The sequence below is a fragment of the Syngnathoides biaculeatus genome, chromosome 19, assembly GCF_019802595.1.
Source record: "Syngnathoides biaculeatus isolate LvHL_M chromosome 19, ASM1980259v1, whole genome shotgun sequence".
Lineage (NCBI taxonomy): Eukaryota > Metazoa > Chordata > Actinopteri > Syngnathiformes > Syngnathidae > Syngnathoides > Syngnathoides biaculeatus.
The window spans coordinates 14,015,323-14,039,449 of record NC_084658.1 but is presented as its reverse complement, the minus strand read 5'-3'; the positions used below and the strand labels follow the sequence as shown (position 1 = coordinate 14,039,449).

At 48.3% G+C, this 24,127-nt stretch overlaps 2 protein-coding genes and 1 non-coding gene across 13 annotated transcripts in view; 1 reads left to right on the top strand and 2 right to left on the bottom strand.

Moving 5' to 3' along the window:
• Positions 1-2,522, top strand: part of LOC133492494 (solute carrier organic anion transporter family member 5A1) — a 29,527-nt gene extending 27,005 nt beyond the window's left edge. For all 4 annotated transcript variants that reach the window (XM_061804745.1, XM_061804744.1, XM_061804747.1 and 1 more), the window contains 3 exons: positions 19-263; positions 905-969; positions 1,192-2,522. In XM_061804745.1, the coding sequence (XP_061660729.1) occupies positions 19-263; positions 905-969; positions 1,192-1,610 (729 nt within the window). In that variant the 3' untranslated portion in view covers positions 1,611-2,522. The remainder of the gene's footprint in view (positions 1-18; positions 264-904; positions 970-1,191) is intronic.
• On the bottom strand, positions 688-759 carry trnaq-uug (transfer RNA glutamine (anticodon UUG)). Its single transcript has one exon. It is a non-coding gene; the product is annotated as a tRNA-Gln (tRNA).
• Positions 2,523-2,638: 116 nt separating the features above from the next.
• sulf1 (sulfatase 1) overlaps positions 2,639-24,127 on the bottom strand; it is a 60,449-nt gene continuing 38,960 nt past the window's right edge. For 4 of the 8 annotated variants that reach the window (XR_009792643.1, XR_009792645.1, XR_009792644.1 and 1 more), the window contains 20 exons: positions 23,236-23,502; positions 22,564-22,803; positions 21,575-21,726; positions 19,141-19,310; positions 16,433-16,583; positions 16,020-16,195; positions 15,776-15,904; positions 14,024-14,080; positions 12,570-12,696; positions 11,528-11,735; positions 11,056-11,402; positions 10,898-10,992; positions 10,748-10,819; positions 9,625-9,797; positions 8,397-8,539; positions 7,980-8,103; positions 4,262-5,395; positions 3,366-3,398; positions 3,178-3,288; positions 2,639-3,091 (listed from right to left, as the gene is read on the bottom strand). Coding sequence is in view for 3 of the 8 variants with exons in the window: in XM_061804740.1 (XP_061660724.1) it covers positions 4,299-5,395; positions 7,980-8,103; positions 8,397-8,539; positions 9,625-9,797; positions 10,748-10,819; positions 10,898-10,992; positions 11,056-11,402; positions 11,528-11,735; positions 12,570-12,696; positions 14,024-14,080; positions 15,776-15,904; positions 16,020-16,195; positions 16,433-16,583; positions 19,141-19,310; positions 21,575-21,726; positions 22,564-22,803; positions 23,236-23,413 (3,639 nt within the window). In the remaining 5 variants the exon portion in view is untranslated. Of the gene's footprint in view, positions 3,092-3,177; positions 3,289-3,365; positions 3,399-3,476; positions 5,396-5,851; positions 5,903-6,819; positions 6,854-7,979; positions 8,104-8,396; positions 8,540-9,624; positions 9,798-10,747; positions 10,820-10,897; positions 10,993-11,055; positions 11,403-11,527; positions 11,736-12,569; positions 12,697-14,023; positions 14,081-15,775; positions 15,905-16,019; positions 16,196-16,432; positions 16,584-19,140; positions 19,311-21,574; positions 21,727-22,563; positions 22,804-23,235; positions 23,503-24,127 lie in introns of those variants that run through there. The other 4 variants (XR_009792647.1, XM_061804741.1, XM_061804742.1 and 1 more) reach the window with 4 other exon arrangements.

Sequence of the window (24,127 nt, the reverse complement as noted above, 5' to 3'; positions counted from 1 at the left end):
CCCTCTGCGTCTTCTCAGACGAGGAACTACACGGACTGCGGCTGCGTGCAGAGCCGGCAGGTCATCACGCCGCCGGCGGGCGTCGGCCCCGTCAACCGCCTGCGGCTGGTCATCGTCAAGACCTACCTGAACGAGAACGGATTCGCCGCCTCGGGGAAGTGCGAGCGTGCGTGCAACACGCTCATCCCCTTCCTGGTCTTCCTCTTCATCGTCACGCTCATCACCGCCTGCGCGCAGCCGTCCGCCATCATCGTCACGCTCAGGTGGGTGAGGAAACGACGACGCGCGTCTTAGCCACGAAGAAGAAGAAAATGTCGCTTGCCTTCGAAAAGTTAAGTTTCTTTTAATAACGGGGGAAAAAAAATAATCTCTTGGGGAGAACATAGTGCTAACCGTGTGTGTGTGAGAGGTGAAAATGCTAATATTAAAAAAAAAAAAAAAAAAAAATTACAATTGCGTGCGTGTGTGAAGTTGCCGCAAAGTTTTGGGAATTGTGATGTTACAAGATATATAAAAAAAAAAAAAGTCATTTTACTACCATTAAGGCAGCTGTAACACTGGCGAAGGAAACTTCAGCCAACCTGCCATTATCTGAGCTGCTTATCCTCAGGAGGGTCATGGGATAGTTGGCCTTATCCCAGCTAGCTTCAGGCAGGCGTATGCCCTACGTCCCTAGTCAGCCACACCGTCACTGAGCGGGATTCGAACCCGCGCTGCCCACACCAAAGGCAGGAGTGTATACCACTCCACCATCAGTGACTGTGAAATATTTTAGTAATTTGAGCGGTTTACTTTTTTTTTTTTTTTTAAGACAAGATCAGATGTACGCAAGTTCCATGTTACTTAACGCTGCTGTGGACCCCCCCAAGTAAAATATTGTGCTGTGTACCGATGTGTTGCTCAGGTCCGTGGACGAACCGGAGAGGCCTTTCGCCCTCGGCATGCAGTTCGTCCTCCTCAGAACTCTCGGTGAGTTTATTGACCTTGATTTGAGAACAACAAAAAAAGAGCTTTCAAACCTTCAAACGGTGAAATGTTGCCACCTGGCGGCGAGAACGATACACTGCAGCACCTTTAGGAAATAAAAATCACGCATGCTTTTCTTTACATAGAAAAAATATATATATATTTAAAATTACACATACGTTAGCTGTGAAAACTCAGAATATATTTTGGGGTTTTTGTGGGCAGCGTACATCCCGACGCCCATCTACTTCGGCGCGGTGATCGACACCACGTGCATGCTGTGGCAGCAGGACTGCGGCGTGCCCGGCTCGTGCTGGGAGTACGACGTCACCGCCTTCCGCTTCGTCTACTTCGGCCTGGCCGCCAGCCTCAAGTTCGTGGGCTTCGTCTTCATCTTCCTCACGTGGTACTCCATCAAGCACAAGGAGGAGCGGGTGGAGCGTTGGCGGCCGCGCCGGGCCCCGCCCCGGCCGGCCCCGCCGCCGCCGGGCGCCGCCGCCCCGTCGGACCGCGCCGGGGGCCGCAAGAGCCACGCGCGCACGCGTTCCTGCCCCGTCTTCATCCCGCCGGCGCGGCCCGAGGCCCTGCTGCTGTGCCACGGCGGCCTCAAAGCAATAACGCCCGGCGGCTCGGCCCGCGCCTGAGGCCTGACTGACGCGTCGCCGTCACGGTGCTCACCCTAAAGCACAAAGTGTGTTCTATGCAAGATCCCGACTCCGAGAACACCCAAAGATGTGACCACGGAACCCGCCGGAAAAGAATCCGTCGTTAACGATTGGATCGTGTACGGAACGCAGTTCGGAGGCTGGCTAATTCAAATAACTTGTGAGATTTTCCCCGACGGCCTTACCGGGATCGATACGGTCAAATAAAAGTCCTCGCTGGATCTCATTTGTCTTGTACTGCCCTCTTGCCCCGCAGTTTCAAGGTTCTGGGTTCAAAGCCCTTCGCCGTTAGCTTCTCAGGTTAGCTAGCTAGTAAAAAATGAGAAAAGCGCGTCAACAAACCCGCTCAAACCTCAGCCCCGAAAACCTGCAAAAATACATCACGATGGCATTAATATATTGTACATAAGCGTCGTGGTAAATATTTACTGGTAAGTGAGCAAAAAACATATAATAAGTGTTTCACTACAAAATGGTTGATTGATTAAAATTGCAGCAAATTTTCATTCGGAGTCATTTTGATTTCACTTTGGCGCGATCATCCTGTAAATATGGACGATAATTATCATGACGTGCGAATAGTGTTAGCAGTAGAGCGTAGGTCAAGCGTATTTATAAGCTAACGTTTCAAGACAAAAACTACGACATCGCGCAGCGCCTGAACGGATTTATCGTCAAGTTGGGCCGACGGGACTACTTTACCCAGAATGCACTTCTCTCCTTTTGTTTGGTTACACATTTGGAACGCGGAACACAGAGAAAGCGGACCTTATGATAACGATGAAAAATTGTTATTGGTGTTCCTCAGGAGCAGAAAAGTGTCCTGTCCTCATCTCTTTCCAAATGACTTGAATACATCTGTGATATTTGTCAATAAAAATTTCAACTACATCTCGCACGCATCCTGCAAATTACTTTGCGCGCAAACCAATTGGCGGGTCTTCAACATAAGGGTGGTGGGCCTGTTATGGAGAGGGCTTATTGGAGATGGGACCTCGCCGTGTTTCGGGAATGTTGAAGAAGGAGCAAAATATTCCTTGTCGTTCGGTCTGTGGATGGAAATCACAGGAATTAAGACGACATACATTTTTTTCTTTTTTACAGTTTCTTATTAAGTTATTAACAGTCCAATATGAAATACACCAATAGGGAATGATTTTGTAAAAAAAAGTGCTCAGAAGATGGGACAATGATAAACTATCAATTTAAAAAAAAAAAAAAAAAATCCAACACTTTAAGTAGTGAGTGCCATCATTAACAAAATTATATCAATTCTTCATTTATTATACAGTTCCCATGATAATCTAATTTAAGTCAATATTCAGTTCTAAACATCCATCTATCCATTTTCTTATCCTCATGAGAGTCGCGGGGAGTGCTGGAGCCTATCCCGGCAGTCAACGAGCACCCTGAACCGGTCGCCAGCCAATCGCAGGGCACATGGAGACAAACCGCCGCACCTACGGGCAATTTAGAGCGTCCGATTAATGTTGACTTTTTTTGGGGGGGGGGAGGGGGGGATGTGGGAGGAAACCGGAGCGCTCACCCTGGAGAAAACCCACGCAGGCACGGGGAGAACACGCAAACTCCGCACAGGCGAGTGCGGGATCGAACCCGGGTCCTCACAACTGTGAGGCCTACGCTTTGCCAGCAGAGCCTAAACAAAAACCAAAAAAATACTTAAAAAAAAAAAAAAAAAACAAAGTAAAACTGAATGAGAGAACAAAAACTTACCATCAGTTCTTCACTTCCATCAATTGTCCCCACCTGAAAAGACATAACCGACGGTCACTATGGCAACAGAAATGCCATCTTTTTATTTTTGAAGAAACGAGGCAACGGATGCTTGAGAAATGTTTTTTTTTTTTTTTTTATTTCTATTTTTTTTCTTTTATCGTCATGGCTTTCCAGCGATCGGCATCCGCCCGCACTCACACAAGCGCACCCACCGGCTGCATTTACGAGTCGCCACAAACGGATGTGCAAAAAAATAAAAAAATGATTGAATTTTAGCTCATCATTCACCACTGCAACCAAAATGTGTTGTGATGTCGACTTTAGAATTGTCAATAAAGTTGAGCGATAATCCAATCGAGGGTCGCGGCGACTGCACCGATTTTTCAACACACGCGACGGTCACACTTCCGGACCTGCAAACACACACACACCACATACACACACACACTCACAATTTCAAGTGTTTATACGTGTCAATAATCAAATAAGTCAATAATTCAACATTTTGTGAGCCGAGCCAGTGGAAAACCAAACAACAACAACGGAAAAACTCGTACCGAAGCATTCAGCAAATATTTAAAAATGGAGGAAATAAAATTGAAAAAAGAAAAAGCTCCAAAGTGCATCCGGTTAGTGATTTTTTTTTTTTTCTGCTAACCTCTGTGGAGCGCCGTCATGCTCCTAAAAAAAAAAAAAAAAAAAAAAAAAAAAAATGGAATTATTCCATTCCAATCCCAACACGTAGCTGCATTAAGGCTTTTCTCTCTCTCTTCTCTCTCTCTCTATATATATATATATATATACTTTTTTTTTAATAAAAAAAGAAAAAGCAATCATAACACTGTCAGCTAATAATATAATAATAACATTAATAATGTAAAAAAATAACTTTCAGAGTCTGAATGACTGAGGCGTCAGTCACGCGTCTCGTCAAAGTTGCGGATGGCTCGTCCGAGGCAGGGAGCCGCTGCCCTCGTGATCCGACACGGGGGGGCTCCTCACGGGGAGGAAGCCTCGGTCCTGGAAAATGTCCACTTCGTCGTTATTTTGACTGGGGGCGGGGGCGGGGTCGGGGCGGCCCGGGCGGGGCCAGGGGCCGTCGTGAGCGCGCAGGAGGGCGTCGTGCCGCGCGTCGAGCTCAACCGGGCCCTCGCCGCTGAACGCGTCTCCGTCCAGCTCCTCGAGCTGTCGCACCCGGGGCCGGACGTTCCGCCCCGGTACCCGGGGGCGGCCCCTTTGCCTCTTGGGGGGGTCTTCGACAACGGCGTGCGGGTTCTTCTTCAGGGAAGGAGCGGACGAGGGCGCCGACGCGAGGCCGGGCAAAACGGCAACGGGGTTGCCGCTCTGGGGCCGCGACCCTGCAACCCGGGGCCGGTCTGTCTGCCTCCTGGGATGGTCTTTGGCAGCCGATTCTAATCTCTCGGATGAGGGCGTTGGGGTCAGGCCTCGGGGCGGGACTGTCTGATCCGTTTCTTTCTGCGGCGCGGGATCGGACGAGGGCGTCGGCGTTTGGCCGACGGCCCCCTCGAGTCGCCCCCGTGACTCCCGGGGTCGATCCGTTTGCCTCGCGGAAAGGTCGTCGACGGCGGAATCTTGTTTCTTCTGGAGCGAGGGCACGGGTAAGGGTGTCGGCACGAGGCCGGAGCTGGGAAGGACGCCCGGGGGTCGGACCGTCTGCCTCCCGGGAAGGTCGTCGTCGAGGGGGTCTGGCGTGTTCTGTGGCGAGGACGCCGACGTCGGCACGGCGCCGAGGACGGCCCCGGGCGCTTCCCCGCTGCCCGCTTCAAAGGCTCCGCCCCCAGAGCCCGGCTCGTCCAACATCGGGATCGGGTCAAAAAGTTGCGTCGGTGCAAAGAGGCGGTCCACGTCCTTGCGGAAGTTGGCCCAGTCGTCCGGCCCCGGGCTGTAGTCGGGCCTCCAGTCGTAAAGGCTTTCGTTGATGCTGTACAGGTCCTCCAGTCGCTGCCAATTGACGTCCTCGTCCGTCAGGTTGGGGAGTTTAACCCTGTCGTCCGTCCCAGAGTGCACTGGGGGGGGGGGGGGGGGGGGGGGGGGGAAGAAACCAAAAAGGGACGGTTAGGGATCCGCCAAATGGAACCGGAACGTTTTTTTTTTTTTTTTTTCGTGATTAAGCTCCAGCGTCATGCATTTGGTTAAGCAGCTCAAACGCATGCCACCACCGCTGCCAAACGTCGGGCGACAATCCACCGCAAAAAAAAAAAAAAAAAAAAAAAAAAAAATTAAAAACAAGCGACATACGAAAAGTGACAAGAGGCGCGGACTGCAACCTGCAATCGAAACCACAGAAATAAAAAGAAGCCAAAGAAAAACACAAGTCAGCAAAAACGAAGCAGCAGGAGGCAAGATAGCAACAACAACAACAACAAAAATAAATAATGAGACTCCTGGGGGAAAAAAAAAAAAAGTATTCATAGCAATGTCTTTGTTTTGTGTCGTTGCGGGGACCGGACCGGTCGACTCACAGGAAGGAAAGGATCGGTCTCCTCTTTGAGCGCTTTCGGTGCTGCTGTCGCCTGGTAAGCAGGTACCACAAACACACGTCAAACGGACGGTTATGATTTCACAAGGATGACGACGGTGACGAGGATGACATGAAAGGAATAGTTTGACATTTCTTTTTTGCATCTTTCATCTTTCTTGCATTCCGCGACGAGGATTTTTATCCCAGAGGAGACCGCGTCAAAAAAAAAAAACCAAAAAAAAAAAAAAAAGCGGAAAACGGCAGCCAAGCGGAGACTTTCATCTCGAATCCTTCAAAATGACACACAACCAAATATGCAACCAAGAGAAAAATGGATTTGGATGAGGCGATCACATTTAAAGCGCCCCAGAAGGAATGAAAGCGCTCACGTGTGCAATTCGCCCAAAGACGCAAATATCTGCAACAATAAAGTGCTCGAGCATCACTCGGGGTCAATGTGCGCACATGCCTGGGTACTACGAAACGTTTGGTAAATAAAATAATAATAATAATGCGTCACTGTCCGACAACTGCCGTTCCATATGTCAAACTATCCCCCGTGGAGGATGACGATGTGATGTCATGCATGTCACGTCGTGGGCGTGCACTAAAATGGCCGACATCAACTCTGACCATGCGTCCCCCTGCAAGAGGGCGGGAAAAGCCGTCGCTCTGAAAACAAAACGATCTGATGTCATGGGGGGGGGGGACACACACACACACACACACCGAGCTGCGTCAACAGGTGGGGTGGGGGGGGGGGGTCAAAGACTCTGGCGGAACCGGATCAAAATGTTAGCGGGTCCCCATGCAGATGTCATGGATGGATTAGTGCGAATGAGAAGCCCATGCAGGTGTTAACGGAACGAGTGAAGAGGCAAGGAGAAACCCCCCCACACCCCCCAAAAATAAATAAAATAAAATGAAAAAAAAAAAAAAGCCACAGAAGAGCGAAAAATGTTTGGATACCTGTGTGGCTCATAGCTGCCTCCATCTTTACCTCCTGATCAGGAACATAAAAGCAATCCATTGTTAATCGTTGAGAGTCAAAAGGAGACGCTGACGCATTCGCAATCGAAATGAGGGGGGAAAAAAAAAAAGAAAAAAAAGGAGAGATCCATTCACACAAGCAGATGAAGGAGAAGAAGAAGAAGAAGAAGAAGAGAAGACGCTCATGCGGATGCAGTCACTCGGCGGGAAAAGCGCTCTTGTTCTTTCTGGTTTGTGCGCCTTGGCCGCCAGGGGGCGCTACGATACAAGCAGACGGTCTCAGCTTCTCAGTCAGTGGCAGTAATATTAGTCGTTCGTCGCAGAGGATGAAGACTATGTGCGTGTGAGTATTGTTACATGTCTACGTGTGTTGCACCAGCGCTTGACTTCCAATGCTTGAAAAATTATTAGAACTGACATCAATGCTAGTTTTGCACCATAATAAAAAAGTTTTTTGAAAATGTAAAATGTATTAAAAAAAAATCTACAGGAAAATTCTGATAGACCAAGACCATATGAACAAAGTAGTTAAATTATATAGATATTTTAAAAAAATCCATAACAATATTATGTATAATAGTTTATAAAAAAAAGTTTTTCGGCTTGTCCCGTTAGGGGTCGCCAGAGCGTGACATCTCATATTTATTTTAAACATTACAAAAAAAAAAAAAAAAAAACACTAAACAGCGGAACCACACGAAAAAAATCCATGCTTTAGGGAGGCCATATACAGTCGACAAAAGTTTTGAGAGTAAGTATTTTAAGCTCCCGGATGTAAGAAAACTACATTTAAAAAAAAAATAAATAAAAAAAATAGATGAGGTATAAATATTCTGAAAAATACAATTTCCTGTCATTCTGGTTGGAAAGAAGACACAGAGGGGGCATTAATGGACTTCTGAATGAAATAATTTCAGAAAGATTCAAGCACACAGACGGAGGAGGAAGGACAAAAATGTGTTGTGTGCGAAGTCAAACATCAGCGCACACGAGCATCTCCGTGAGTTCGAACCCCGAATCGGTCGCGTCGCTCATCATTCCCGACCCGACCGTGCGGCATGCCGGCAACGCGCCTCGTCGCCCTCTTTTTTAAACCGGGGAGTGAATTCTGAGGCCGTCGAGTGTGAACGCCGACGTACCAGCGTCCGAGCCTTTGGGCCTGGGGTTGCACTGTTTGTAACCCTGGCAGCTCCGCATCTCCATCAGCTGGCCGTGAAGAGAGTTCAACACGTCGCGGTCCACCTCGTACACGCCGTTGTTCAGCTGGAAAAGGAGGAGGGCGCACGTTAGTTCATATTTCTCAAAGGGGGGGGCTTGGCTCACCGGGGGAGCGTGGAAACGTACTGGAACACAACAAAGCGATTTGTGCAACAGTAAAATCCCCAATATTGAGTTTTTTACCCCCCACCTATGTGCTTGTTTGACGTACGTAAACCTATCTGAACTCACATTATGAAAAACACCGGACATGTATTTGTAAGTATTTTCCTGGAAAGTCCAAGAACCATTTTCTGGAGAATTACGTTAAATACTACATGGACTGGCGGATCGCCTACCTGGTAGGGGTCGCTGTTGAGGTCAAAGTATTCCAGGAAGCCGGTGGAGAACTCGCAGAAGAGTGTGTTGTGCGTCTCGTTGATGGTCCTCAGGCACCAGTACGTGTTGTTGTTGGAGCTGGTGCACGCGCAGAAGCCGCCCACTGTTGGAGGGGTGGGGGTGGGCGGGCACACTTATTGACATTTCTAGTCGGTAAACTTGCAACCTAACCCTAACCCACTTTCACGTGATTTCTACTGATTAAGGTGGCCATTATTGCGAATCAACACATTTTTCAGATGATTTCCATTGGGTAAACTGAGTGTTATTGTAAATCAATACATTTTTACATGATTTCTATTGGCTATGCTGGCCTGTTACTGTGAATCAATGAACTTTTTACATGATTTCTACTGGGTAAGGTGGATATTATTGTGAATAAGCACATTTTTACACGATTTCTATTGGGCAAACTGACCGCTATTGCATATCAACACAGTTTTACACGATTTCTACTGAGCCATTTAGCCTGTTATTGCTAATCAAAACGATTTCTAATGGGCAGCCTGGTAATTATTGTGAATATTTGGTCAGAGGTGTAATCAACATGTCTGAACATTGCAACATTGCATCCATAAGCATGTGATTTATGTGTGAATCCATCAGTCTAGTCATTCTGTTCATTTCACATTATGAGATTTCTATTGTGCAAAGCGGGAGGATGGGTGAATAAATGGCTGCCCGGCCAGAGGAAATAAATACGTGTATATTACACTCACAAATACAATAACTTGAGTTTTTTTTTCCCCCTCCAAACTGGATTTGTTCATTTCTATTGTGCAAGTTGGCAGTATCATGAATGACTGCCTTCAGGAGCCATCGCATTAATCATATTTGTCTACTTACATGGGCCCACGTGCTTTGGCCATTTGTTTTGACTGGATTAATTTGAACCAGAATCTGTTGCTTTCTATTGAGCATGGTGACATTACCGTGAAAAAAAACAAAACAGCGACAGTATGTATAACACGTCTACATGTTCTTGCAGGTATTTCGAGTATTTTTATTTATCTCGTTTGTGCGCGGTGACAGTGATCATTAATAACTACAATTGTACTGCAACCTTTTTTTTTTTTTCCCATCGCGTTCATTTCTATTGGGCACGTTAACATTTTTGTACCCCGTTTGACACGTCTATGCCGCGACCGCGTCCTCCGGCGCAAACGTAAACACGTGCGATACACGTACGTGACCAGAAGGGGGCGGTCTGCCAGTGGTCGTTGTTGTGCGTGAAGCAGGTGAGGCCCGGCAGGCTGCAGTCGTCGCCCTTCCTCAGGCGCTTCTTCTCCTTGCGCTCCTTTTTGCGACGGCGGATTTCGTTGTACATTTGCGCCTTGCTGTCCAACTCGTGCGCCGGCTCCCTGAGCGACAAAAACAAAAATGACGTGATGGCAACACTCAACGCCGGCGTCATTTGTGGGAAGTAACGAAGAATGATTTTTACTCTGTGGCTGTCCCAGTGACCCCGCTCAAAAAAGGGGGAAAAAAAAACAAACAAAAAAAAAACAGTATAATAATTCAGTACCCGAGTTGGCCACTGGGGGTAGTATAATCCAGAAATATAGAATAATAGCCAAAGAAAAGTCACCGCTACTCAGACGGACTCAATAAGATGTGCTAAAATTAGTCATTTTTTTACGAGGGGATAAAGAGTACATGTTTGGAAGTGCTTTATTGTGATATTGTCTGTCTGCAAGTGTTTCTGCGCTGCTGTTGGCCACCGTCCATCCTCCTCTGCCACACAACAGCTGCTTTGTGTTGCCGTAATCCTTTTCCAATGTCTGTTCATTGAACTGCTCATTTTGGTGAATCATGCCGCCTTTGCATGCAACCTAATCAGTTCCAGATGAAAAAAAAAAAAAACAAAAAAAAAAAAAAACAAAAAAAAAAACATTTAATCTGGTTTGTCATTTTGACTTGTTATAAATACTAAAAAAATAAATAAAAAAATTGTCTGTAAAGATGACACTGTTATTTTTTCTGATTTTATTAGGTTTTCCTTCTTTCATGTTTTGTCATTTCTTTTGTATGTAGTTGACAAAAATGCAGCGCAATAAATGATTCTGGTCACAAAGTCATCTGTTTTAATGCAAATACATTTTCTTAAAAAAAGTGTCTGTGCCATTGTGGCTACATTTGCTGACAGCGGACCGTCGAGAACGACCAATTTAGAGAGATTGGTGACTTTTTCAGGCAGCTCGGACGTTCAATGTGAACGATGAGGAGTTCAACAAAATAAAATCATATTTTTAAACATTTCACATTTACCGAGGCTTTTTTTTTTTGCGGGGTGGGGGGCAAAAAAGCTCACCTGAACGGATGCAGTTGATCGTTTCTGTTCTTCAGCCTCTCGGCCTTGCTTCTGTCCCCTTTGCCGTAAAAACTGGTGGGAGGAGCACACGCACGTCGGTGTCGACATATATTTATTTTCTTCGGAGCGTGGTAGAATTTTTTTGGTTACCTTTTCTTTCCACAGTCACATTCGTCTGGCCGGGTTCTCTTTAGATGGCCTCGGACCTCCCGCAGATTTTTGATTTTGTCTTGAAGTGCTTCGATCTGCGACAAAACGTTTTTGTTGTGGCAATGTCCGTATGCATCGTTCATGCGGTGTAAACGCACCTCTTGGTCCACGTAGCTCTTGTGGTCCTTCCAGGCCCTGGACGACTGGTAGATTTCCCTCTCGCAGTGGACCGAGTCGTTCATCAGGATGTAACACTTGTGCGTGACCTTCAGGGACTTGGGGTAACCCACCGCGTTGGTGTCGTCCGCCAGCATCTCCTCGGAGCCGTCGTCCGACCCCGAGTCGAAGTCCGGCTCGTCCGCGGGGGCGTGGTGGCGCTTGGCGATGACGCGGCGGCGCACGGCGCTGCGGTCGTCGGCGTGCAGGTCCACGTCGTAGATCTGCCCCTCGAATTCCACCGAGAGGGACCTGGTGGGCCGCGTGTGCACGAAACGTGGGCGATAACCTACGAAGAGATCGCCACACTTCTGTTGTCATCTTATTTTATCCTGCGCGACTTGCAAGATACTGCATTTTGGTTTATTTTCAACTGCAAACATTTTTTGCGGATAAGTGCTCATTTGTACTCACGCAGGCCAGGTGAGGTCTGGCGGTGCGAGCGCCGCTCCATCCTGGAGGCCTTGTAGAGGGCGGCGGAGCAGTCGCAGCCCCTTTCCTGGGCGTCGTAGCTGCTGCGGGGCCTCAGGCTGCGGGCCCTCTTGCGGGGCCCCTCCTTGGAGCCCCCCTTGCACTTCTGTATCCTCCACTTGCCCGTGATCTCCTCCACGCAGTGCCACTTCTAGATGGATTCGTCACGAGAAATGAGCTCATCTCCTGGCCCGCGCAAAACATCCCGACCGCACAAAATGAATCGGATCCGTCAGGGGCGTCCGCGCTTATTTTGTTTTCGCATGCCGATTGCGCTCGCGGGTCGGGCCGGGTCCGCGCCAAAGTGCGTCAGCGTATAATTACACAGCGACGCCCTCTCTCTCGCACATCCTCTGTCTTTCTCTCCAGGCGTGATGAAATCAATTCAGTGAAGGAATTTTAAGAGGGGGAGGAGGGGTGGGGGGAGGCTACAAGTGGAAGGGAGACATCTGTAGTGTGGGAATGACCGCGCAAAGGCAGGACCGCGAAGGCCGATCGGGTTTCTCTTGGAACACCCGCGCTCAGAGGTCGAGCCGAGGATGAAAACAATCTGTTTTGCTTTATGTTTCCACCTCACCTTCACGCCGGAGGTTCATGAGAGCAGACGAACGGTTAGAGGAAGAGGAGGAAAGGGAGGGTGTTGGAAATAAAACGACCGCGTTGACCTCGCGCAGTGACGTTGCGCTGAAGCCGCAACAAAGCCGGAATTCTCGTGATTGGCGCAATGTGCCACGACTGCAACAATGTTCTCCCCCTCGTCGCCGATGGCAAGGGCCGAAATTTGCTGCCTAATCATTGTCGTGTGCACAAAAGCTGTGACACAGTGACGCGAAGACGAGCTCACAAACTTGAATTACACGGACAAGACGGGTGAGACGTTGTTCCACGCAACCGGTTGACAAATACATGCGACGGAATATATTATATTATGAAGATGAAACGTGACCGAGCAATCTATACAGACGTAGACAAAGAGGACAACTACCTGTCCCGGCTGCTCACAGGCCGTCTGGAACTCGGCTTGTTGGCACGTCTCCTTCACCTTCATGTACTTGGGCAGGCTGTTGGTGTGCTGGGTGCTCGCAGAGTCATCCTTTTTCCTCAGGATCTTGCTGTAACCGGCAAAAACATCATCATCATCAGTGACCCCACCGCCGTCGAGGTTGAGCCAGTTTAACATGAACTTTTTCTTACGAAAAAAATTATATATATTTCCCTGCTTCTCCACTCAGCCTTGACCTCAGCTTGGCATCAACCCCACCGCCGCCGTCGCCACAAGACCTGGCTGAGGCTGCGCTCGGGCCCGTGCCAACCAAACAACCCCCCCCCCCCCCACAATTCCCCCTTCTCACACCCGCTTACTCGACTCCCTTTGCCAGCCCGGGCCTCACAGAAGCCACAGACAGAGTGACGGCAACAAATGAGCAAGTGAACAAGTCGCCCCTTCAAGACCCGGCCGGGGCAACGCCATCCTTTGCGTCTGGCGCGCTTTGGGGCATGACGCCAAGGGTCGCCACACCATAATTAAAGAGCTGTCCATCCATTGATAACTAAATTATAAAGATGAGTCTGTTCTCTGCGCATATCTCATGAGCATAACCCTAACGCATCTGAATCTTTTAGATGTTCCCCGGTAAGCTTAAGGTGGGCCAGTACAGGAGGGGGCGGGGCTCGAGCGAAATCGTTTTCAACCACAGGTGCGCGTTAAACGCACGACGATTCCGAGTAGAGATCGGCAGTGTAGCTAATCAGCTGATTGCACTCTGTGGGCAGCCCATCTCGGTTTTATAAACAGCTCGGATTGAAAAGGCCCGCGCAGGGCGAGAGTGCGTGCAGATGTTTTGCTGGTAAAATGAGTGGAAAAAAACAAAGCGAGCGCCAAGCCAGCCAATTTGGAAAAAAGGACGGAGAAGATATCGGGGAGGACGAAGATGCCTGCTCGTGATGTCTTTTTCCATCAAATCTTGGGCTGTTTATCGTCGTCATCTGTGAGCTCGCGTTGTCCAAAAGGTTTGGTGAGAATCAGAAGAAATATGAAGTGCATGAATGAGGGTATGGTTTCTTATCAGGGGTGGTGGAACTGCGCTCTCTCTCGGGTTTGCTGTTTACTCGGTCTTTCGACGGATGATGACCCCCTTCCAAAATCCCCATTCTGGCCCACGATTATGAATTTTATTAGCGACGCCTTTAAAGTCTCCATGACGGACGCACAGGAACTCGGGCCGCTCCAATTTCGAGTGGACATTCCGAGTTTGACAGACACGTCTCGCTTCTCATAAATAACCGCAAACGTCACGGCCCCCTTTCGAAGCCGATGCAGGAAGCGGTCATTTCAGATAACACGTCACCTGGTAAAAAGCCCGTTTGAGCGAGCGCGCGCGACGATACGGATGTGGCGAAAAATTTGGAGGGAGAAAGGAAGAAAAAGCTCCAGCTTACCCTCGCTCGACGAGGAATGTGTCCCTCCAGACTTTGGGTTTCCGGTTGGGTTTGAATCTGGGTAAACAAAGAAGCGCAGAAGTCAGTCATATGGTTCTCTCCATTCCATCCAGAATGAAAGGCATGTCGCTTACAAGCAGAAAAACTCAACAAGCTCCTATCACTTTTTTTTTTTTTCATTGGGCCAAAAAGTTCTGTTTGTGCTGTGTAAGATGAATATGACAGTTCAGCAATTTTCTTTGTCGTAACAATTTTTCAATGAATTTAGTCTTGAGTTTCTTCCCTCGTTATACTTTGATTTTAACACATTTTTAAGACTGGTGACATTTTCATTCTTTTAAAAGTTATGTGAACACGTCAATTATGATGAATTGGTGTTCGGATTATGCGGCGATCCTTACAAGGCCCACCTGTACCCGGAAAGTTGGTGAAAAATCGCGCTAAAGAGACAGCGTTTCCACTCTTATTTCCGTGTTTATTTTTCCCTAATGCCGCAAAGTAAATTGCGCAGGCTAGCGATTTTCCATTCCGACCCCAAATTGCGAGCGGTTTCTGCCGCCGAGAAACAATAAATCGTGGAGGAAATTGCAGCGGAGCGACCTCAAGCACGTCTCTCGCCGAGCATCCAAACGGCTGACGCGAAGCGGCCGCGGCGATAACGAGCGTTTGTGACAAAATATTATCTTGAGGCAGCGGGACTGGGTTCTGAACCACAGTTTTCAAGTTCGGGGGTTCGAATCTCGGCTCAGGCTTCCAGCGTAGACTTTTAGTTTTTATATTGTACAATACCTCTTGACTGTTGAGTGCTATTTTTTTTTTTTCATGACAAAACACATTTTAAAAAATGGTGCTCTGCCGGGGAGGAATAGAACAGATTAATTGAATTTCCAATCATTTCCTTTATCGAGTCTCCTCTTGATGGAGTATAAAGCAAGGAGGGGGAAAAGAGGAGTTCTGTCTTGAATTCTATCATGTTTCTGCCTCCTTGATCACATGACTAGCACCCGAAACATTCTGTCATATTGTGTAAAATGGCTTTTTCCACAAAGCAAGCTTTTATGAACAACTCAGAGCAATTAACAAGACTCGCGGTCTGCTCGGCAACACTCAGACAAGTTGTGGCAACGTCGGCGTAACATTCAGTCACTCAAACTATTTCGGCCCCGTTTATTGAGCACAACTATTAAATAAGACACCATGTTGCCCGAGAACGTGTGCTGAAACAATGTTATTATCCTGTGTGCTTTAATTTTGAAGGTTTGACTTGTGATACAATGTGTTTTTGAGGTAGCCCGAGTTTTGCGGAGCAGACCGCTCGCGTGCCTTGAGTCGTTAATAAAAGCTTGCAGTCGTCTGGTGAACAATTTAGTCAGAACTTATTGAAACGAGATTCAATTCCAGAAAACAATTAGTCTAGTGACGACGTTAATGTGAATGTGAGTGTTATGAAAACCAGGACAACCCAAGAAAACTGACAAAAAAATGAATCACATGGAAACAGGCTAGAGAAAAAAAAACAAAGGTTCAACTGTAAAATTTTAATACCACACAGACCTCAAAGACTAACCACAATATGTATTTAAGTAAAAAAGTTAAATATAACTGAACTGTACTTACTCAGTGATTGTTTTGTGTATTATTAAGGGGGGAGACCGCATACCCCTGGTCGTACCCGTAGCACAAGTCCATCGGTGTTAATGTGAGTGCTTCATGCTTAATGAGTGTGTAAAAGTTCTGTCTGTCCAAACCAACCTATTGCCGGTCTTTTCCTGCTCCAGTAGCTTCAGGATGGACTTTCCGTCCATGTCCGAAGGCGTGTCTAGCCCGGCAATGTGGAGGATGGTAGGCGCGAGGTCGATATTGAGTACTAGATGAGGATTTCTGAAGTACAAAAGAAATCACATGAGCTTATGCATATAAGAACAATAATATATATATATATATATATATATATATATATTTTTTTTTTTTTTTTTTCCCCAAGAGGTTCTCTTACACTGCACCGGACTCCACGTTGGGGCCTCTCAGGAAGAACGGCACGCGGATGTCAAAGTCGTACGGCATGGACTTGCCTTTGACCAGCCCGAACTGCCCGATGTGGTAACCGTGGTCGGCAGTGTAGATGATGTATGTGTTGTCCAGCTCGCCCGTCTCCTCCAACATGTCGTAAACCTGGACGACGACATGAGAAAGCGAGGGAATTTGGTTTGGCGGACGACGTGAGATGTAGTTGACGCCCAACGTGGACTTCGCTAGGTACCGGGGCCGTCTTCTGAGCGAATCAGGAATTCAGGAGAATCTTTCAGAAACATCCAATAAACGGGCGTATTGCAATTTAATTGCCAACCAGTTCCCCTTTCGAAGGACACCATGAAATGGTGGACATGATGACAAAAGTGAGGAACGCACCTTCTGCACGGAGTCATCCACCGACATGAGCGTCTGCAGCCTCTTGCGGTGGAGGAAATTGGTGAACTCCATGTGGATGGGCTTCATGGGCCCCGTGTACTGCATGATCCAGTGCTTGTCCATGTTGGGGGCGTAGTTGTAGCTTGGAGTGCTGGCGGGAAAACCAACAGGTGAGTGACTGTCGGAATACAGACAGACTGAATCCCGCACGAGCTCACCATCTACGATAAATATCGTACATGTGCATATTGTGAAAGATCCTTTTGTGCAAGTTTGCACGCGAGCCTGTAACAGCCCGTCTGTGGCGACCCGGTAACAGGTGCCACGCTCGTCCGCCACGCTCGACAGGCGTCAATAGCGCCTGTGTTTGCCCGGGGAAAACAAAACGTCTTGATAGCGCCGTGCCAGCTCCTCGCTCCGGCACCGGCCTCTCGCACAGAGACCAGACTCTCCTCGCTGCGCGGCAGCCGCGCCGCGTTCTTGGCTCGGAGAAATCGTTTTTGAGGGTTGGCACGCGCTCGTGAAAAATAATAGTTCCCCCGAAGCGGGGTTTGCATCGACGTCTGGGCCCAGAGGACTCAATATGTCACGGACGTCTGCAAAGCGAGCGTATAAACAGCAAGGGGGGAAAAAGTTGAGGGTTGCTGACAGACGCGCCTCACCTGTCTGTTTCTACCAAGACGACGGTTTAGTCTGCAAAACTGCATCAACCGCGGCGAGACAAACAATGGAGGAGACAGAGGCTCTCCTGTATTTACTTGTCGGTAAGGAGACATTTTATGACAAGTGTGGGGAAAAAAAAAAAACGGGAGGCGACTGCGGAGTACAAGGGCGCAGCCACGGCCATGTATACACAAAAATTCAGAGTTATCATGTACCGAGAACTCATGGTTGTTGGTAATGTTGGTGCACTCTCCCCCCCCCCACACACAAATCAAGCGGGCCACATTCCACTCACGGAAGCCTTAATGAAGAGCCGCTACGAGAGCCGCGTTGCTTTTGTGAGCAAGCGTTGAACTCTTCACCCACCGAGCCGGGCGGTCTAATAAGCCCCAACAAAGGGCACCTGTCTCCGGTCGCCGGGCCGCCGAGGTACGGCAGAACCGGGAGTGCCGAGGTCACACCTGCCGCTCGGGAACGTGTGGGTTTATTTCTTGATGGTACGAGCATTGGATTCCGACAGAAATAGCCCCTCAAATTTAAAAAAAAAAAAAAAAAAAAAAAAAAAAGAAGAGGGGATTAACAACACTCCCTTTAGCAACCGTTTAACTCAATGTTGGGAAAACCACATCCACGGTGTTTAAAACTAAAGGAATGTTAATCACATTAATAAAACACATCCCCAGCAAGCGTTGCCGTCAAAAGTACAGAACGCGCTTTTGATTTACGAGGCGGCTCCTCCTATTCCTGCCACCTCGGGTCGTGACGCCTTCGGAGTTACGGCTGCTTAAAGGCGTCTAATGCCAGCGTGCGCCTCTTCTCGTGAGAATCTTATTGCCTTAAACCTCAAAATAACAAAAACGCTGATGAAATGTGTGTATTTTTTTTTTTATGGCAAGCGTTTGCGGGTTCGATGTGTGGGGCTTCGTCTTGGAAATTGCAGTGTGGGTCGGATCAAAATGCTCTGTGGGCCATTTAAAGTACTCTCAATTTTATATGCGTACTTTTTGGGTGCCCCCCCTTCTCCTATGGAGCTTATTACTTGTTGAAAATTTCACCTACGTGCACGTGAAATGATGATAAACTGGTTTAGGATCATACTTTGTGGTGGCTATATAGTTTTCATTTTTGTGACACCCTCAAACTAAAACCAAAAAACAAGACTGAGAAAGGGTTTTGGATGGCATCATAATTTATGTATGTCTGTACAATATGCCGTGAGCCTAGCAGATTCTCTTTGTTTGACGTTTAGCTTGACCGTGAACTTCAACTGTCAACAAACAGCACGAAGCCTCGTTTTGCTAATTCTGGAACAGCATTTTGGCATTGCCTGACAATAAAGATCATGTCTGTATCCAAACAGACAAGGGACCGTAAATAACATCCATCACGCCCAGTCCGCCTTTGGTCAGCCGGGGTTGTGTTTGTTGGGGGGGGGGGGGGGGGGGCAAAGCTAAAAATATATTAATAATGCCACAAAGGCTGTTCTCCAAAGCACACAATGCATTCCTCTGGTCCCGGGGATGCGCAGGGAGAGAGAACGTACTGATTGATATGGACAGGGTCAGGAAGTCCCATGCGAGGGGAGGGCAGAAAACTAAGAAAGAAACTTGGAAAAACAGAGGGAGGGAGGGATGAATGGAGTGACAGAGCAGTAGAGCAAACAGACAGGAGGGAATGTTAAGTGGGATAAGGGACTGTGAGGGTGAGAGCGGGACGCTGAGAAAGTGACGGGAGAAACTTTTTGTTGCAGCCTGGGAGCGTGTTACAGGCACCCGAAGGGACCTGGGGGGCGGGGGTGGGGGGGATATGTGAGCCACTGATTTTGACTTCCCAGTGGAAGAATCTTTCAAGTGTCGTGGCAAACCGCCATCACTGGGAGCTTATCATTGATGTCCGGTGGAGGGAAGCACAGCGAGCCTACACATATTTGGGTGGCTAGTTGGCAAAATGGCTAACTGCTTGCTCGCTAGCTTGCTACCGAGCGTCCGAGTTAGCTAGCTATCTAGGTAGGTAGCTAGATAGGCAGACAGACAAACAATACTCACATGTGTTGGGAGGCGTTGGGGAAAAACTCGGCGTACTGCGGGGCCGAGTCTTCAGGGCCGTGGGGGGCGGCGTGGCTGATGACCATCATCACCGGGCGATGCGGGTACATCCTCTTGGACATGCGGAAGAAGTTGACGCTGTCGTTGGTGATGAGGTCGGTGAAATAGTCCTGCAAGGAGAACCGGGGGAAAGTGTGTAACATCGAACCAAGCCGCTACTTCAGAGGGGGTAGAAGTGGGGGTGTGTGAGGTGGGTTCAACGAGTACACACAGCACCGATCTGTTGAGTCAACAGCTGGCAGCCTGCCTGTGTGTGTGTGTGTGTGTGTGTGCGTGTGTGTACAGTGTAAGGGTTGTTCCCTCGTCTGAGTATCCCCGACGTTATTGAACGTGACACCGCTCGATGGCGAGGAGCCTGCTGCTGGCTCTCCGCGTGCCATTGTTTTTATCGTCCCCAGTGTTGTTCTTTACAGAATTGCGAGAGAGCTTTTTAATGTGCCTCCTTTTGCCAACTTTCCGAGGGCCTGTCGTCCGACACGTGGGTGTGTTCAGGACGAAAGCGTAAAAAAAAAAAAAAATAAAAAATAAATTGTCACAAGTAAGGCTTTATGAATACGCTTCACAGCCAAGCTGTTAAAAGGCCGGGCGGTGGCCGCACGTGCCTGAAAAGTGTGAATTTTGTGTGCGGGGTTGCTTGACAGCTATTCAAAAGCTGTTTTCTTCTCTACAGTGCCGCACTGTCATCCTTCGCTATGTCACGGTTCACATGTCACACATGTCATCCTTAATATTGCAGATTATCGGTTGGAAATCTGGATTATTTCCCACTCAAAATAAAATAAAGTGTCATGCGGCTGTTGCAAAGCACAACTGTCTTACGTTACACAACTGCACATGAAAGGGGCAACATCGTGAGCAAATTGAATACATAGTATCCTACCACTGCTTGCACTGAAGCATTACAGCGATCCATCCATCCATTTTCCAAGCCGCTTATCCTCACACGGGTTGCGGTAGTGCCGGATCCTATCCCAGCTAACGTCATTTTCAACAAAACCGGTTTACTCAAATGTATTTTTCAGTCGATATTGTCTTGAGAAAAAAAAAAAAAAAAAAAAAAAGCAGCCGTAATTTCAAACTTGAGGCGACGGCTCCGGCAGAGTGAGAAAAGAGGTGGAGTTTTCAAATACTTCTCAGACAGAGTAGTGTTCAAAGTTAATACATTTGTTCTCAACCATAATGATAAATGGTTAGCAATGCGGAAATATTAGTTGCCCACTGTGGTGGCTGATGAATTACTTTGATGAACCCGCCCAGAACAAAAGCTAGCTAGCTAAACTAGCTGCGCACTGCAAGTGAAAGGGTTAATTTCCCAATTCCCACATGAGGGTTGAGGGTGGCTCCGAGTTCACCGGAGTCTCATCAAATCACGATGTTTGAAGAATGTCCTGACAGCGACTCAAAGGCAGACAACGTGATTGTCAGGCTGGTGTGAGTTCACCCTTCTTTTTTTTTTTTTCTATCACCAAATAGGAAATAGATGATCCATTTGCTTCGAAAACCACAAACTGCTGACCACGTTGGAGTCTTGTAAACACCTCCCCCCGGGGGAAATCTCCTGCCTCCCGCCGCCGTCTAAACATTTGTTTGCCCTGTCTCTTGCGCAGGCCGTCACGAAAAGTTGACAAACTATAAATCTCTATGAACTCTGGGAAGATGTTGGCACACCACCGCGAACGCCGACTGACAGCGCTTAGGAAAACAGGCAGGCGAGAGGGCTGCGGACCGCCTCAAAAATCGGACGCAGCGACCGTGAGGGGGATCGTCTCAGTCGTCGGTCGGAGAGAGAATTCCCTCGCCTTCCTTCATAGGTGGCAGAAGTACTCACAGTTGGTACTTGAGCAGAAATCCCGATTTAAGGCTAATTCGCAACGTCGGAATATATAACATATTAATGCTTAATACAAAAATAGATGGAGACTATCTTGCTTCTCGGAATTGGTTGGCGACATGATTAATGACACACATTCCTCCATGCTGCTGCAGTCTCCATTTTTGTATGTTGCGTCATCATCCGCAGAGCTTAAAAAAAAAATACCAGAAAGATATATACTCAAGTAAAAGACAGTAAATTAAATATTTGTTCCGACCCGCCGCCGCAATCCTCATTTCAGCTCGCAATCAAGGCGGCGTTTATCGCGCCACACGTCAGGTTCTCATTTTTGACAAAATGTTACTGTCGAAGCACCGAGGCAATAATAATAAAGTCATCCCCTTTAATTCCACCAGAATTCCTGCGTCACATTCTGTTAAGACAAGCGACGTCTGTGTTTATAAGCGGGAGAGGACAAACCTGTAATTTTCCAGAAAACAAATGCGTGCGAGGGATTAACTGTCTCCGTTTTTATTGCGGGATTGCAATGGGGAGACATACCTTTGCGTAACTTGCGCCGTGTTTCTCCTTGTAGCCGTTCCGGCAGACGGTGTAATTGTAGAAACGGGAATTTTTGATCAGCCCGACCCACTCGCGCCACCCAGGTGGGATGTAGCTGCCGTTGTACTCGTTGAGGTACTTGCCAAAGAATGCTGCAAAATGAGAAAACAGTTTTGATGCTGCAATCCAATTGATTTGGCTGCTCCTTCTGGTGTATCTGCCTTGACCACCAGGAGGCAGTATAATACAGTCAGGCAGACACAAACAATACTACTTCTACTACGGTAGTGATTAAGTAAGATGCTGTAGTATAAATTATTTTTAGTAGAGGATAAAGAATATATATCTGAATATTTTTATAGTATGCACCTCCATGTGCTGCTTCACCATTTGTGTTCAATTGTCCGACGCTCCGGTATGTGTGCAGCCTGCTCGCCGAGGGCCCCTACCGGGCTGCCCGGTGTCGCGCCTGCACATCACTCACGGCAGACACCGTCTGATGAGGCCCGACAGCGGCCTGCCAGGCGTCACCGTGTTTGCATTTCTCACAGCAGACGGAGACAGCCAGGCAGGCAGCGCCGTGCGCACGTAGCTTATGGTCAGAAAAATGCGGCCTTGGCGAGCAACCGAGTCGATATGTCTGAAACAAGTGGAGCCGCTGATGGCGCCAAAGCTGAGGAGTCGTGGCACATTCCTGATACAAATCGGCAGCACACAGTTCGCCGGGATCATGCGGGAGCGCCTGTTAAGTGCCGGGTTCGTTTGAACCCGTTGCTAACCAAAACAGCAGCACGTAGCAGAGCGTGAAAACAGTAAGTGTCGAGTCTTACCACTATGTAAGGGTGTTCCCTGCTTTACTCAGAATTTGGACACATATGGAATCGAACCTTTGTACAATTCTTCCTAAAAGTCGTCTTTATCAGAGACTGTGCATGATATGCTGTTTGTCCACCCATATAGACACACACATTCTCAGTAGCGGCGCCCACCTGTCCTGTAGCCGGTGTTGTTGAGGTAGACGGCGAAGGAGCGCGGCTCGTGCTGGGCCTGCCAGGAGGGCGACGAGCAGTTCTCGTTGTTGGTGTAGGTGTTGTGGTTGTGGACGTACTTGCCGGTCAGCATGGAGGAGCGAGACGGGCAGCACATGGGCGTGCTGACGAAGGCGTTGGTGAACGTGGTGCCGCCGTCCTCCATGATCTTGCGGGTTTTGTTCATTACCTGCAGGGAGCCTGGAGGGCGAGGAAGAGGAGGAGGAGCCGAGGTTTAGCGGGAGAGTGTCGGGCGGTAAAGAATGGGGGAAAGGTGACCTTTGACCTTTTGAAAAATGGCAGCTATCCGTCTGCTTCGAGTTTTTAAATAATTTGAAGGCGCGCAGCTCATCGGACAGATGGCCATTTGTGGGCTGTGTTTAATATTTAATGTAAAAAGCGACCACACATTCATTGCAGTTCCTTCTGGTGTTCAAGACATGGCCACAGAGGGGCAGTACAATACAGTCATGCAGACACAAATGATGAAGAGTTTCACGACTATGTTTGTGATTAAGTTGCTTGGTGCATCACATTGGTGCATAGTCACCATCATCAAATAATTTTCCAATATGTGTTGCGAATACATAAAATGAAAAAGACGTTTCAGGTATGTTTTCGTGTCCTCCTCACCCAGCTCCACATCCTGGTCGTCAGTCATGATGAGGATGATGTTGGGCCGGATGTTCCGGCGGTCCCTCTGGATGCGGCCCCTGAGGCCCTGAGACCGGGTGGTGGCGTAGGCCGAGGTGCTCGGACCCCAGGCCAGAGACGATAGGAGGGCCAGGCAGGACAGCCACCGCGGCAGCATTTTTGGATGGATGTTCAGGGAGCAGTTAGTCCAGTCGGAGGGGGAGGGAAGTCCACCTGGCCCGCTCACTCGCACCCTACTGCTGTCAACTGCGAATAAACACGGACAAAAGACGTTGATATGAGCCGTTATTAGTTTCGACATGGGGCGGGAACATACATAATATATACAGTTGGTACTCTAGCTATGAATCGCAAACTACATATATATATGTTATACATATATAGACGTGAACTTGAAAACCAGAAGCATTAGATTTGACGATTGTACCAACGAACCGTACAACAGCTGCGAAATGCGTCTTGCTATATAAAAAGCAGATTTTCTGAGCTGACAACCAAATGGTGACGATGCAGAAAAACAGACCTCACCTCCAAAGGGTCCCACCAGTCTCATTAAGTCTCGTCCTTTCCTATCGCGAGCTCACATTTTGTTCCCTCGGTGAAACAACACACGTGGAAACGACTCCATCCCCACCGCAGGCAGACGTCCGTCTGACCGAGGCGAGCTCGCGGCATTGGCTAGCTCGCATTCGTACGCGCTCTCCCGCGTCGGCCAATTGCGCTCCGCTTACTGGCCATCACTCAAAGCCCACCTTCCCCTCTCCCCTCCTCCCACGCGATGAGTCAAGCGTGACACAGTAGGGAGGATGAGACCACACTAAGGGGGGGGGGAGGCGGCGGCGTAGGAGGATGCGTATCGGGGCAGCGCGAG